The 15300-nt window shown below is 40.5% G+C and overlaps 1 protein-coding gene across 1 annotated transcript; it reads right to left on the bottom strand.

The window, feature by feature from the left end:
• Window positions 1-2306: 2306 nt before the first annotated feature.
• LOC139121091 (homeobox protein orthopedia-like) lies at window positions 2307-13729 on the bottom strand. The gene is made up of 3 exons (XM_070685713.1): window positions 13553-13729; window positions 12721-12998; window positions 2307-3777 (listed from the first exon to the last, which is right to left on the bottom strand). The coding sequence occupies exons 1-3, from the start codon at window positions 13668-13670 to the stop codon at window positions 3205-3207; spliced, it is 969 nt and encodes a 322-aa protein (XP_070541814.1). The 5' UTR covers window positions 13671-13729; the 3' UTR covers window positions 2307-3204.
• Between the last annotated feature and the right edge of the window lie 1571 nt (window positions 13730-15300).

Genomic DNA, 15300 nt, shown 5'->3' with positions numbered 1-15300 from the left:
ATTTTATCTCGATGTGGTGTCAAAACTTCGTATTTATAAACGCCTAGTTGAGGGCATTGAGCTTAATAGCATACGTTCACAGACTCGGTTGTCGCAAACAAATTAGAGTGAAATGAAATGAAAGTCGCAGTAAGGAGTGAAAACATAACACAAATTCACTTTCGTCTGCGTAATTTATCCTCAAAAATCCAGTTTTAGCAACGAGATACATTTACATGAAAAATTTACCGGCAAACAACTTGAAAAGAAATTGAAAAGAAATTATTGTATGTTTCTGGAAACTAAAAATTGAAACAAATTGAAGCCATTACCGGTATATGAGCCTACGACATCGCTGACAACCAGATTCTCCTAGAAATTCTAATGCATCTGCAAATTTAGTGACGGAAAAAATCCTCGGCTTAATTTGAGCTCTCTTGACATTTAATATAACGCTGAAATTGATCCCGGTTCCGGGTAATACAAAGGTTATGATTAGAAAGCCGCGTAATTTCGCGCCGCTTCTGCTAACTATCTCCCCGTCATTCAGAACGATCAGACTGATTGGCCGAGAATCCCAGCGAATCGGCTATCCGATCTGATTTTACCAATTGGTAATCTCCGCGCATATCCAAAGCGGCAGAAAACGGCCGTTAAGGTTGTAAAGTCTCGTTTGTGAGCTGCCAATGAATTTTTAAACAAGGTGTCATTAAAAGTGAGAGACACAGTGAAGTGTGTTCATTAAGAGATATTATCCACGACAAAACGTCACCTTGACGACTCCATTCCCAACAAACCGCAGATTGTGGGGGAAATTGTAAGTGTTTGACACAACAAATCGAAAAATGGAATTCATGGCCACTTTGCTAAAACGTTATTTTATAGAAACCGTCAGGATCGAAACTAAATTTAACCTTATCCTCTACATAATGGAATAATCAAAGTTATATTTACACCTTCTACAATTTTATACTCCTACTTTTTGTTAGGATTGTTGTAAAATGTGTAAATACAATTTTTTATGTAAAATAAATCTTTTGAATCCAATGATAATGTGCGATCAAATACACTTAAATGGCATCATTTTTAATTCCGTTGTAAATTAAGAGAATTTCAAGATATCATTGCTCAATCGTAGAGTATGTATACGTATGTATGTATTTTTGTATGTATGTATGTATGTATGTATGTATGTATGTATGTATGTATGTATGTATGTATGTATGTATGTATGTATGTATGTATGTATGTATGTATGTATGTATGTATGTATGTATGTATGTATGTATACATGTATGTATGTATACATGTATGTATATGTGTATGTATCTATGTATCTATGTAGGTATGTCTGTAGAACCTACGCAAAACCTATACACGAGCATGTATGTATGCTTTTGTTTCTCCGTTTGTGAAGATTGAGTTTGAGAATACCAATCCTGTTTTGGAAGTGTGAATGACTTGGATTTCTGTCACCCTACAAAACTGACTGGGGAATTTTATTATCAGTCAAGTCTTATGAAAATTCTGTCTACTTCTGATGATCTCTGATTACATAACCAGATAGCTTGGTATTAAAACGAATGTGGCACTCTTTTTTCAGTGTTGTTAAAATTGATCGATGATTTACACGACTGAACGTCTTCGATGCATAACACGTGAATTTCCTTCGTCAGAATGGTAGGTATTGAATGAGGTACAGGTCGAAATCCATTGAGTTCTACAAGCTTGCCTCTACCTTTCTTTGTGAGAAAGTTCAATGACACCACCTCGACGATCAAGTAAGACCAGGGCTCTACCGTACTATGCTTTTGACTTCTTTTTCTCCAAACTTTATCCGTTGACTTTCACTGAGGTTCTCTGTATCCTTTCTCTGATTATCAAACTCATCAAAACCCTACTAGACTTACACTCAGCTCCATTTTCACGCCTTTGATGTCCTTTAAGACATTCCTGGTTGAGAACACAAATACACTAAGGCCTATCTACACACATATACATACATACGCACACACATATATTCATACACACATACACACATACATACGTAACATATTCGTACAAGAAACAATCATATAACATAATCGAAAAACAATCAGTGTCATATATACGCGCATATATATATATATATATATATATATATATATATATATATATATATATATATATATATATATATATATATATATATATATATATATATATATGCTGTGACCTCTGAGGTTTTACAATTATTCGATCTAGACATTAATGATTGATGGTATGGTTAGGAGGGTTTTCTTGCACAAAATCATACACATTAAAGCTTTAAACGTGAACAATGTAAGCCAATTTCTAAGGTGAGTTTTTATTAATATATTTAATATTGACTACATAAATAAATCGATACTGTTACCGCCACGCAACACAATTATTTGAAAGGCTTTCCCTCCGTGACACCGAGTCTTCGTCATTTTTTTCAGGGTACAGCAAATAAATTATGAAAGACTGCTGAATTCTCTCTGCTTTGTCGATCGATGCTCGACTCGATGTCGACGCCGAAATTGCTTGGTCGGTGTGGTAATGTGTTGTGTGTTCAATGTTAAAAGAACAAAAAATCCCGAAAAGGGTAACTTCTCTCTTTTTTGTGGATAAAAAGCTATGGTTGGTTACAAAGCGGTGAGTTAAATAGCATGGTCTTTGAAATTGGCTAAGAAGTGAGCGGGGGCTGGGACACGTGCCACTGAAGTGCGCGAGGAATACAACACGCGCCCATGTTTATTACCCGGGGCGATCGACAACCCCAGCACACGCGTCCATCGTCTCGTTCGGGTTTCTTCAAAGTGGTCGAGTGGGGCTCGTCGCTACAACTAACACAGGTAATTAAAATATCAACAATGAGGATGAGTTTTGCTCGATTCATCAGAAATAATCCTTGTATACATAGAACAGGTTAAAACAATGTTACAATAAGCAGTTGAAATTGACACGATACAGAGGTAAAAAATGTTAACCTAATCGTAAAAAAAGAACTATAACATTGTCCAATGTTTTTAATTTCGAAAAAGACGCAAAACTCTTGAGAACTGTATTGTTTCTGTCTGGAGATATACAAATCAACAAAAGTATGTTTCATAGTTCTTACTGTACAATATGGGGCATTTTTCTTTGTAAAATGTCAATAAATTAAAAATTTCAATGAAATAGACTATTTTTTTCTCCTTCTCGTCAGTTTCTTTCACCAACTTATCTAAACCCCCCATTGAGGGTGACACTGTGTTCCAGTGCTTTCCTCCTAAGTGCCGCGATGCTTGTACCCCTCCACATGTCGTTGGGGTCCGGCGAGTTGCATGACATTGGCGAGCTGGAGACGGTCACGTTGGTAGGCGACGACCCTGACAGTCCCGTTGACGTCGACATGGTTGACATGGTGGACATACCTCCCCCGAAACCCGACTGGTACATAGGCGCCTGGACGGAGCCGTTGCTCGTGACGGAGATCCCCGAGCCCAGCCCGTTGCATGACTGGTTCATGCTCATAGTGCCCGCACCGCCGCCTTGGTGGTGGCTAGATAACGACTGTCCGATCCCCGGCTGGCGGGGGAGGGTGGGAGGAAGCGTGAGGGGCGGCGCACTCCCCATCTGCGTGGGCATCGGCGGCCAGCGCGTGTCATTGGTGTGGAACGAGCACAAAGAGTCCCCCATCGCTGATGGAAACTGTGGTAGACCGTGTGACGGGAGCAACGACCCGGGTGTACGGAACACATTTGTCTGCTTCTTACGCTTCTTCCACTTTGCCCGACGATTCTGGAACCAGACCTGGCGAGATGAGAGTGAAGAATAGACATTATGAACATCATGAATGATAATCTAAAACTGATCTAAGGGGGGAGGGGGTGTTGCTGGTTTTAGAAGAGATGCGCACATATGTAATTTTACTCAAGTTTCCAGTTTCAAAAGCCCTTGACATTGAAAGTTGTGGGTTTCAATGCAGACCAGCGGAAACTTTTCATTCACGCTCACTCATGGACACACATACAAATGTCAATGATCATTTGTTGGCGTCGAAATTGATAGCTTGACAGAACTTCATTGTTATATCGCCGCCAAAATCTGTCGCTGATCGTTAGTGTACAGATGCGTATAGTGCGAGAGAGTCAGGGTCTCTGAATCGGACGGCATCCGATGTGGGTCGTTCTGTCGTGGTAGTGTTTTTTGATTTGGCTGTTTCTGATCGATCGGTCAACTGTATCGCGCCCAATTCAGAGACAGACGCGCACCTAGGACGAGCAAACCCAACGGTATACCCCCTCGTAATAGTTCCCGGCGTTCCCCAGGGTCCCTAATTAGTTTTCCGTCACAGGACGGTGAGTCGTATCTTGGAAAATACATCGAGTGTGACGGATACCGATCTCGTCGACATCTGCACCGGTTCAAATCAGGCCAAGTCCTAAATTTCCACAGTCTCGTTGATAATTTTTTTTGTTCCGATAATGACAACGAGATAAAAGCCCGAACATAACACACATCATAAAAATGATAATTTTTTGAAATGCCGGCCCTAATCGCTAATATGAAATATTAGTTTTGCATTAGATTCTTATCACAAACTCAAAGTGGCGGTAAATGAAGGTCAGTGAGGGGGTACAATTGTCATATGAAATTGTTTAATTCTTTTATATCAATGGAAAAACCGGAAATAAAAGATAAATTGCACTCCTGAACTACAATGAAACTTTTGAAAGGAGTAAGAGAAAAGAGAAGCAAATTAGTTCCTTTATTTTTTTCGACTTGTGTTTACGAGCTTCTTCAAGTTTGGCGACATTAAAAAAACGGACAAACACAACGGTTTAAGAAATATACACTACTTTTACTGAAATTTACGGAGAAATTAGGCCAAGCCTGGGCGAAAATGGTCGTGTAATTTCGAGCTAATTCATCTGCCATTCGATGCAAGTTTAGTAATCAAGGCGAGCCAATTATAACAGGTTCAGTTGTGTCGACTGCAACAAGGCACAATGCATCACCGTGTGACCTATGGCTTCCAAGTAAATGAAGAAGAATGAGTCAATGCGTGATTCCTGTCAGTTCCACTCATCGACAAGAAAATTAGGTCTCCCCTTTTTCCAAGACATCACTCAACAAGGGAACGGATAACCTTCCGATGAAACTGACCCACCTTGAAGGTGTGTCGACCTCCCCTCGTCCCTCCAGACCGCATTGAAGGAGGACGTGGTTCCTTGTCCGTTTCGAGAGAAAACACGTCCCTCCTCTCCCGCCAAGAGTACCGAGCTACCTTTCTGAGCAGATTTTCCCCAACGACGGTGCCAAGTTAGCCTTGCTCGCGTATCTATCAAACGCTTTCCAGCTAATGTGCATTTTATTAATGGCAGTAACAACAATTTATAACGTACAGATGGTCCCGTAGACTGCGCATTAACTTTGTTAACAACATGCTATAAGTAAATGACGCTGTTGTGGTTGCAAATCCCCCGAACATCAAGTAGTCTGTTAAAAATACATTAGGTCTGTATTTCCCTTCTTTGAAGAATGCCTCCCTAGGGGTTTACTGCTCGCCCTTAGAGGGCAACTCGGCTCGAGGAGTTTTCTTCGGCGAAGAGGCCATAATTTTTTGTGGCTCATACGAGCCCGGGTTTTATGACTTGGAAAGTGCTGCCTTCGCTCGCCTGTCCATGCTAAAACTTCCCGTCTAGGCATAAACTTCGACTATTGCGAAAAACCATAGTTTTTATCGGAGTCTCAAGAAGCTTGTTTTAAGTTTCGGGCTTCTTTCAACGCATGTAAAGTCCTTCTCATGAAGATACATGTAAGATAATCTATCATTTTAATCGTTAATATGACTTTTAATTTTGACTTTTTCTTTTTGTATTATTTATGATCTGTATCGAAACATTTTTGCCACGAGTTTTGGCATACCTCCTACTTTCATAAAAATAGTGGCCATCTCGGCAGCGATAATTTCATCCATAATTCATATCCATTACGTCACTGTCAAGGAAAAATATACGTGTATATATCTGGACACTGTTTCTATTTTAACTTCAATTGTCAACTATTGGTTCCGTTGCGGACGCAATATCTCTTCCTTTACAAACTGGTATTAATAATATACGACATGGCGTTTGCAGTTAGCTGACTAAAGTGCCTTTATTCCGAAGGAGAGAGAGAAAAAATGATCCGGTCTCCCGTCTCAGCTCAGTAGTTCCAATTTCGCCGGAGGGTAGACAGAAAGAGAGAGAAATGGAAACGGGCAAAGTAAACTTTGGACTACAATCCTTTCATTAAAATGTCATTTGGCGCTTAACGGGGACCATAGTTACTCCCAATGACTCACAAAGTCTAGAAAACACGCGTTTCTTAGACACTATGCACGGATGCTGGCAGTGCGACGGCCCATCGTTTGAAATACTTTCAGATGGTAGCATATCAATTCAGCTCAGGGGGGAAATACACAGTAAGTCCGAGTCTTTAGGACAAAAGACGTTGCTTAATTATTTATGCTAATCGGTTCAAGAAGCGATTTGATTCAACCCATAAAGTTCGAAATTGATGTATGAGCGGGCCTCTGCGCTGTTCACATTGGCATTTCTCTTGATCGATGGCATTACCAACTGGAAAGTAGCGAATCACACGGCGTTTTAACGCTACATTGGAGAGATTGGGCAATGATGGATTTCCTCGTCCGATCTACTGGTTCATCTCGTCCGATCTACCGGTTCATCTCGCCTAATAGAATAAGTCAGTCTCCGCGACCAAAAGACTGTTTCTTTGTTGTGAATTCACATGTCAGCGCGTCCAGAAACTGAGCAATCACGGAGATTTCCGCGCGGTCAGGTCCGCGTGCGCACGCTCCACTCCCCCGCCCCTATCTCCCAGGCGTGTTTCGTTGGAGCACATTAGGCAGCTATTCGCTGCAAACCGACTCCGCATAACTTGGGGCTATTTGGGCCGTACACGTGGGCTGAGTGGCAAATAGCTATGCCACTTCATTGTCAACACGCACAGAAAACTACATTAATACCTAATAGATGGCTTGTTAACCCATCTAACAAATCTTATTATATCGTTCTTTTAACTCTAGTTCGAAATTACAAAACCGCTCGTTCGATACTCAAGCAGCTTCAACCTGTCTGCAGTCGCCTTATCTTCCCCCTTGGCTTCCTCGAGGTGAAGTCCGCCATCTTGGTTGCAAACTACAGAGCGCCTGAGTGGATCCTATCTGCTCCATTTTTGAGACTTTTCACGTTTGTCAGAAGTGTTTGCCACACTACTCTAAATTGCCGCGAATCCAAAGCTCGTTTTTTGTGCAATACTGATGAAATTACGCACATTAGAGACTGCAGCACGCGTCTTTTATACATTTTCCTCTCTGTGTCTGTACCCCTCAGGGTATTCTGCCACCCTTGACGAACTACTAGGGATAATTAGGTCTATCTTTCATTTTTGAAGCGTATAACTACACATCAGATCGGAAATGTACCGGAGAGAAAGATATTTCAGATATAGAAAAGAACTTAAAAATAACAATTTGGGCCCAAAATGCAGAATTAAAAAAGTATTGATTTATGGGTAGAGTTTTTCACATGCAATTTTTATGAGGAGTGATTTTGTTTTTATGGACCCTACGGTCAATCTCGCAGTGCAGTGTTTTCGCGGTGCTGACAATGATTTATACGTGTAATTTCACTCCAACCCCGACTTCATTTTCGTCTGTAATATTTCCCTTAGAATCGTCATCGCTGACACTTTCGCTGATGGAAAATTCTTCTAAATTGCGTAGCTGACGGCGTACGAGGTGCCGTGTTATTTTGTGTTTGTCGATCGGCGGTCTTTAGGGGTGGCAATATCGCCACTCCTGTGTCGTGTAAATCACAGATCTAAATAGGGTGTGTACAAGCATGGATGCACTGATAAGAGGGGCCCTCGCAGATACCGACACCTGGTCCCTGATCGCGAAACGAGACGATTTAACCGACGTGAAAATTGCAGACTCAATTTGCTCATTTCGTCCAAGAGGCACTCAGCCGTCCCAAACGCGAGCGAGGAGTGTCAATTTTCTCTCCGGGAGATTTTAACACAAATTCTCCACTTCTCTCCTCAGCCCTTCACGTTGCTATACACCCCGCACGGCGACTTTCACTTGTATTTGCCTTGGCGCTTAAGAACAAAAACACACATATCTTTTCCCCTACCCTCTGTTTAATTGGTTCGATCACAAAGCCACTCTGGGAGGCACACTGATCCCATCAATTCGCTGGTTTCACCTATCGTAAATCCGATCTCATAGTGCGCCAAATCCAATTTGCAATGCTTGGGCTTGTTACACGCATTAATGACACTTAGGTACCAGCGATCCCCTCGATAAGTACTCTCACCCGTCAGCCGTGTCAGTTTCATTTCACCGTCAATAATAATTTAAGCAAGTTAACCCTTTCACTTTAACACTCCCGGATACGTTCCCGCCGAAATGTTTTAATCTCCGAACATCAAACGTCATTCCGGCTTAATGCCTCGCCATGATGCACGTCGAAGCCATCAAAACCGATACACAATTCGTCAAAAGGGCAATACATTTATGTTCCTAACATTAAATAAATAAATAAATAAATAAGTGGATGAATGATTAATTTATAAACAGTACAATGGTATTTGTTTCATTCTTTTCCCCTCACAACATTTAATTTGTTTTATAACCATTTAAGTATACATTTCGAATTTCTGGGCATGTATCTATATTTACATTTTGTCACAATATTTCCCGGTATTTTTAAATTTCATATTTCCATTGTATACCACAAGGATTATTTATTCAAATTTGACCATCCTTAAACTCATCTGAATATAATTCGCATCTCACTTTTGGACTGCACATCGAAATCAAATAATATAATATCTACATCGACATAACTTGTTGTATTTTTACAACTTTCCAAAGTATTCTGCTGGTAGGGGGCGGAAGCCAATGAAATAATCAAACTCGTAAAAGTCAAAGGTCACCTGTCCAGTAGGTTTGGGACACAAGGCCGAGATTATCATATTTTTATTTACAATTTCATAACTCTAATGGGAAAAATGGCAGTTTCGCTTACCTCAAAGATTCTAATCAGAGGTTGGGGCACGGCAAATTAGAATTTATGAGTAACAGCCTGAAACGGACTTTCTGTCTGCATGGTGTTTTATTTGTGTGTTTGTTTCTGTCTTTCGCATCATATTCCACCTTTCTGCATCACCCCGCTCTCTCTCTCCTCACCCGTTCCCTATAATCTTTACTCTGCCCAATCACTACACTAATATTATTTCCTTAGTATGAGTTGCACCAAGTGTAATTGGTACATATTTAGAATAGCCAGAAACAAGCTACTCTTACAGTTGTTGGAAGAAAGAGGGTACATTCCGCAGAAACGACACCCATTCACGAGCTGAACCCCCCCCCCCCCACACACACACAAACATGCACCATGATACAGACAAACCATCAACAGCGATAAATGCATTTAGTCGTTCCTTATATTGCTAGCAATGTTGTTCAACAAGAAGCGAGTTTTAATACGACGGCGTTTCATTTGTGTGATTTACTTTTCTATGAAATTTTCTCAAAGTCGATGAACTACGAGAAAACACTGGATGTAATTAGATATCTTTCTCCTCCTCTCCCCCTCACATTTTATTTTTTCTAGTCACGACTGCCAGTACGCTCACTGGACTACTGGAATAAAAAAGTTTCTAACAACGGTTGTTTTTCGAAACATTTAAGGACTAAATCCGATGAAATGCAGATCTGGGCTCTTTCTATGAGCTCGTCTTGCAGGAACTCGCCGCCTTTCTGCGATCGTTTTCGACAACTTCGATGAAACAGTATGTTAGGTACAAATTGTCAACTCCTTTAGAAGAATTGTCATTTTAAATATCAGATAGCTGTACAATTATTCCACATGGATAAATTTGATAAATGTATAATCTCTGATCCGTTTAAAGTTTTTTCGAGTATTGTAAAATGTTCAATTTTATCCATTCTTGATCGTGTCGTTTTCAATATGGCGACAATTTCAAGTCGCAGGGACGGAACTATGCTAGTGGGGTCAGGTAATAAACTCTATTGATTTTTTACTTTGATCGTTGCTTTTGTCGTGTTTTATCCGGTAATCTATCAAATCTATAATATAGAGTATTTGGATTTTTAAATTCGTAATGTAAGGAAAATGATTAAGCCGAGGAATTGTTTTTTTTTTCCTAGCGAATGACCATCCAACACGACGGGCAGCTCCGGTTTGTTTTCATCGTGGTTCGACTGTACCAATATGCACATTTAAACTTGTCAGTCAGCAAGAATTGATCGTGTTACAACGCTGTGTAAGAAGTCAATTTCCAAAAAGCAAATAACCAAACAAACTACTGATCTTTGCAATCAAGGAAAAACGAACGGATGAAACTGACACGAAATGACGGCCTTGTTTACAATGCGTATAGTTAGTTTCACACGCGACTTGGAACTGGTACAAACAACGGTGTCACGGTAATTTCAAATTAATGGGAAGTTATGTGAAAGGTATATTTACCAAGTAAATTCATTGAAAAATCACTATTCAAACACGTTACACGCGGTTTGTGACAATTCCGTGTTTGCTGATCACGGCATCAGCGTGCGTTTTAAAGCAGAATTCGAGTCTTTCAATTCCATCGACGTGACGTATGTAAAACAGTGTTTTCATCTGACAGGGGAAGTAATGCCACGAAACAGCACATTTGATGTTACGCTCACTGAAATCTCTCGCCGCCGCCCTACCTTTTTGATAATCATAATTGGATAATATCAATTGTATGACCACACTCGTTTGTTTGTTAACGTTGATACATTGAAAAGCTCCTGTTTCAGTCAATCGCGCTACCCCGCTGTGCCGACCCATCGCCGCCGCAAGGCTCGACTTTTCTCTTTTTCATTCTCGATCGCCGAGAACAGTACAAGAGAGACGATCAGAATCGTGTTGTCAAAATTTCATCACATTACAAAATGTATAAAACGATGCCAAATGTCCACGAAGATAGAACACAAAATTGAGACATCGTTACGGATTGTCTCCCTTAGCAACGTTTTATTAAAGAGTGAAACATCATGTGTTCTTGTGAAACCGATCAAGATAAACAGAACTACAGTGAACCTCTTTTAAAGGCAGTCGCTATTCAAGTGCCCCCTTTCAGTTGTAGAAGCTGCAGCTAAATTGTATTTCAAAAGCCAGCCTATAATTGTCGGCTTTGTCACTGGCAACTTTAGCGGTACACAATGAGGCGATACAAAGAGTGAATTTTCCAAACGATTTGTGCTATTGTTTACCCACGTCGACAGAAAGCATAGTTCATTGTCATTAGGAACAGCGTGTGCAGTGGTGACGCTAATTGTACGTTGACGTAAAAATAACATAACATTTTAAAAACCTCACAGAAGCACCGTAAATTACATGTATTAAATGAGCAAGAAAAATTCACAAGAAAATATGGTTCATTTTATCGAAATTGCGGTTTCTAATGTCAGGCGGGTTCCTCAAAACTCGATCGAAACTCTCTGTGCATTTGGTTTGACTGCAGATCGTGTGTGCGTGTGAGAGAGCTTGGAATGGCATAAGAAAATCGAAGAAGCGAAGTAGAAAAGGTGGACTCTAGGTCGAAATTATTTGTACCGTTCAGCGTGATAAATTTATTTATTGTGTTGAATTGAAGTTTATTAAATATAAAATGATCACCTTGTTGATTAGGTTTTATAAATTACCCTAATGAGATCTAAATGGAAGCTAATCAGAACGTGCTGTGGAATCCCAGAATCTCTCTACATCATAGAGACCACGTTTCCTTGCAAGGGAACGTAAAGGCACTGTACGGGGTCCCTGTCTGCCCTGACAATTTCGTTCTGGATTTTATAAAGGTAAAAGTTACAATAACAGTGGTTTGACCACTTTTTAAAATAAAATGCTTTTTGTCACATCGAGTGAAAAGAATTTTGACATGGGATCCTTAGCATGGAAAGCGGTGTGCTCCAAGTGTTGGGATCTTCATTGTACGACTTCTCGAGCCTCGCTGTCTCATGAGCACTTTTGCCTTTCGTGGCCGTTTTCAGAGATAAACAAAACAAAACAAACAAAACAAACAAACCAGATGGACAGAGACCATCCATCCTCACGGTAGATGTTATTGCATTTGACTCAAAGTTTATTTTTTATGTTTAGTTCATTTTATTTATTATGTAGTTTATTTTAATGTGACTGTACGGTCATCTCTTCAAGTTCGGCCGAGTTCTGTCGGTTGTTACTATGGACAACAATCTCCGACTCCCATAGAACTACAGACTACCCACATTGATCAGAGACAAACAATGCATCGATGAGGGATAAAATGAAGATTTTGTTTACGTGTTGAAAACGTTGATTTTCATCTTCAAGCTGGCTTTTAACAGAATCTCTTTTCACTGTTTTTCTCCGTATGATATCTGAGGGTAACATCTTTCCCTGTTTCTTGAAAACTTCATCGTTTTACGGGCGAACGTATCATCGACGCTACCAAATCATTTACCTTCTTTAAACATTGCAATTTTACTTCCCCAAATACGATTAAGTAAAGGTGTCGCATGCGTATCTACATTAGAATCGTCAAAACGGAGTTATGAAAAACAAAGACACCAAGCCCTGGCAAGGCACGGGGCTCACAACACTGGGCAACGGTACGGGTTACAGAAAGCTTCTCGGCAAACCTCACCTGCACCCTAGACTCTGTCAGTCCCACCCTCATGGCGATTTCCTCCCTCATGAAGATATCGGGGTAGTGGGTCTTCGCAAAGTTCCTCTCCAGTTCATTCAGCTGGGCCGGCGTGAACCGCGTACGGTGTCGCTTCTGCTTGGCTGGTTTGTCGTCATTGCCACCGGGGTCCATGCCGCCGGAGTTGTCGTGGCCCGAAGACGACCCGTCTTTGATTAGAGCGTTGCTGTCCGTTTCCATCGTCAGCTTATCGTTGACATCGTGTTCGTCTTTGACTCCTGCAAGGAACAGAAAAAAGGAAGGAATGAACAAATGATCCAATGTTTGAGAAGCGCTGGGCGGGAAGGAGATAAGAAGCGCGGAAAGAGAAAGAGGAAAAAAGACTCAAAACGCAAAACATAAATTCTTCTTTTTCGCCCATTCGCTTTTTTATTGGCTAAATAGAGGAGAATGGGAGAGAATTACGTGAATTAACGTATATCCCGAGGCGATTCACTCTCGCCCGTACAAACTATCAACTTCAATCATCCTCTGAAAGAAAATAAGTTATGGTGAAAGAAACTGTCCGAGAAATACTGAGCAATGATATTGATCATATTTTAGAAAGTCGATTTTTGGAAATGGACATGGTATACTCTGAAATTGACATTGCAACACAAGCTACACTATTGTTGACGCTCTCTGAAATTGAAAGTAATTACGTTAAAGTCGTCTTATATCACCAATTAATTTCAAAGGTTAAATTAGCTCTAATTTGGTGGAAATCACCGCAAGTAAACTTTCTCTTATTTTTTCTGCAAAAAAAATCTACAAGTTTTTTTCTTTCGCTTACCTTGATTCATGCTGCCGGAGTTGATCTTGTTCATGGTATTATTATTGATGTTGGTGCTGTGCGAAAGAAACGGGTCCGATGCTACATGCATCTGCGAGTGGAGACTTGCTGTTTCCATGTCTGTTGCGCTCACCAAACTGCACCCTCTCTTGTTAACTGGCTACTGGTATTAGTAAGAGGCGGCGCCCTTGGACGGCGAGGTGACATCCTTTAACCGGATAAAACGAGCGCGTTGATTGGCTGTAATTTTCTCTTGCCCAATCAGAGCGTGTCTACGAGCCCGATGTGACAAAAGTGATACATGTCAAAATGTAATCAAACAGGGTCCCCCATGCAATAATCTCATTAATATTTAATTGCGCTAATTAAGCGGGCAGTAGTAACTTCTGCCTCGCGTAAGGACCCATATATCGCGCTCTGGTGTCACCTGCAAAGTGATTTGTGTCAATGGAGAGAAAGAAAAGAATAAGAACCACCACGGTATAAATCACGCAAGACAAAAAAATGACAGAACTGGTAAATTTCTTTCATTCGGAAAAGTCAATGGTTCTTGCTCCCCTCTTTCAATTCATTGACGTCCAACAGAGATGTCACTGCGAAGGTCGGGTAGAATTTTAAGAGCTGTAAAAGTACGCTGGTTGGATATTGCCGACGCTCGTAGTAACACCTTGCTCTCAACTATCTCAATGTCAAAGGCGCAAACATGACATAAACTGCACATGATATACTTTGATTCGGAACGGTATATACTGCCGTGTTTATACCAATGAGCGCATTTCCAAAATTAACCTCAATTAAAATCGTTTTAATATGCGTCAAATTGTGGAACTCGTACACACTCAGAAGCCGCTAGAATCACTTCAACCCAAACTCTGGCTAGAATCACTTCAACCCAAACTCTTTGTATTGATATTAAGAGGCAAAACTTCACACTGCGAGATATCTCAACCCCCCCATTAGATCAAAAGAGTTTAAAGTCATCTAAACGTACAAAGACACTAATGTGTACTAGCACAGCGAACCGCTCTGTATTAATATTCAATAGCCCTCATACATGACCGTCCATTGTTGCCGTGGCGTAAGCGTTGACCAAATTTAGGATGAAACGTCAGGTTGGTAGCAACGTTTACGTAACGCCCTTTTTACGGACAAGAATAGATGCTGTTAATCTTTTCTGCAGGCGATGTAAAACCCGCATCGTGGTTTCGCTGCTTTCGATGGTTTATAAACTGGTCAGTGTACATTAACATTTAGGGGTCAGCGTTTAGAGTTTCCCTTTAATTTTTTCCCGTAGGGTTTCCCCAATAATACACTTTCTTTGAATAAGAACACTGTGCAGTACATTCGAAACTTAAGTAAAAACTTCCGTATCTCATTCTTGTTTTTTTTTTCATTGAAAGTAATTTGAACTCGGTATTATCTGCACACTCACAATATCACGTGTACTGCATTTTAGAGAGTCATTGCCGGTCGGCAAAAGGTCGCTGAATTAATTTGCAGTGTCAGAAAAAGTAACATCTCTACTTCGTAAAGAACACACACAACATACGTAACACGACAATAATACTTGCAATGTATGTATGTGTGTTTATATATGTATGTATGCATGCATTTCTCTCTCTCTCTCTCTCTCTCTCTCTCTCTCTCTCTCTCTCTCTCTCTAGTTATATATACAAATAACTGTGTAAACTCGTCCGAACCAACAAATGTCAAGCCCAAGATTTCTACTTTTCCTTCGAGTTGAAACC

The sequence above is a fragment of the Ptychodera flava genome, chromosome 21 (genome assembly GCF_041260155.1).
Source record: "Ptychodera flava strain L36383 chromosome 21, AS_Pfla_20210202, whole genome shotgun sequence".
Lineage (NCBI taxonomy): Eukaryota > Metazoa > Hemichordata > Enteropneusta > Ptychoderidae > Ptychodera > Ptychodera flava.
The sequence above is the reverse complement of the archived record's forward strand: the minus strand, read 5'-3'. Positions and strand labels throughout refer to the sequence as shown.

Coding starts and splice junctions, on each gene's coding strand:
- LOC139121091 (XM_070685713.1), bottom strand. CDS start 13,670: ATGGAAACAGCAAGTCTCCACTCGCAGATGCATGTAGCATCGGACCCG. Junction 12,999..13,552: donor CTCCGGCAGCATGAATCAAG/GTAAGCGAAAGA, acceptor TGTTCCTTGCAG/GAGTCAAAGACGAACACGAT. Junction 3,778..12,720: donor TGACAGAGTCTAGGGTGCAG/GTGAGGTTTGCC, acceptor TCATCTCGCCAG/GTCTGGTTCCAGAATCGTCG.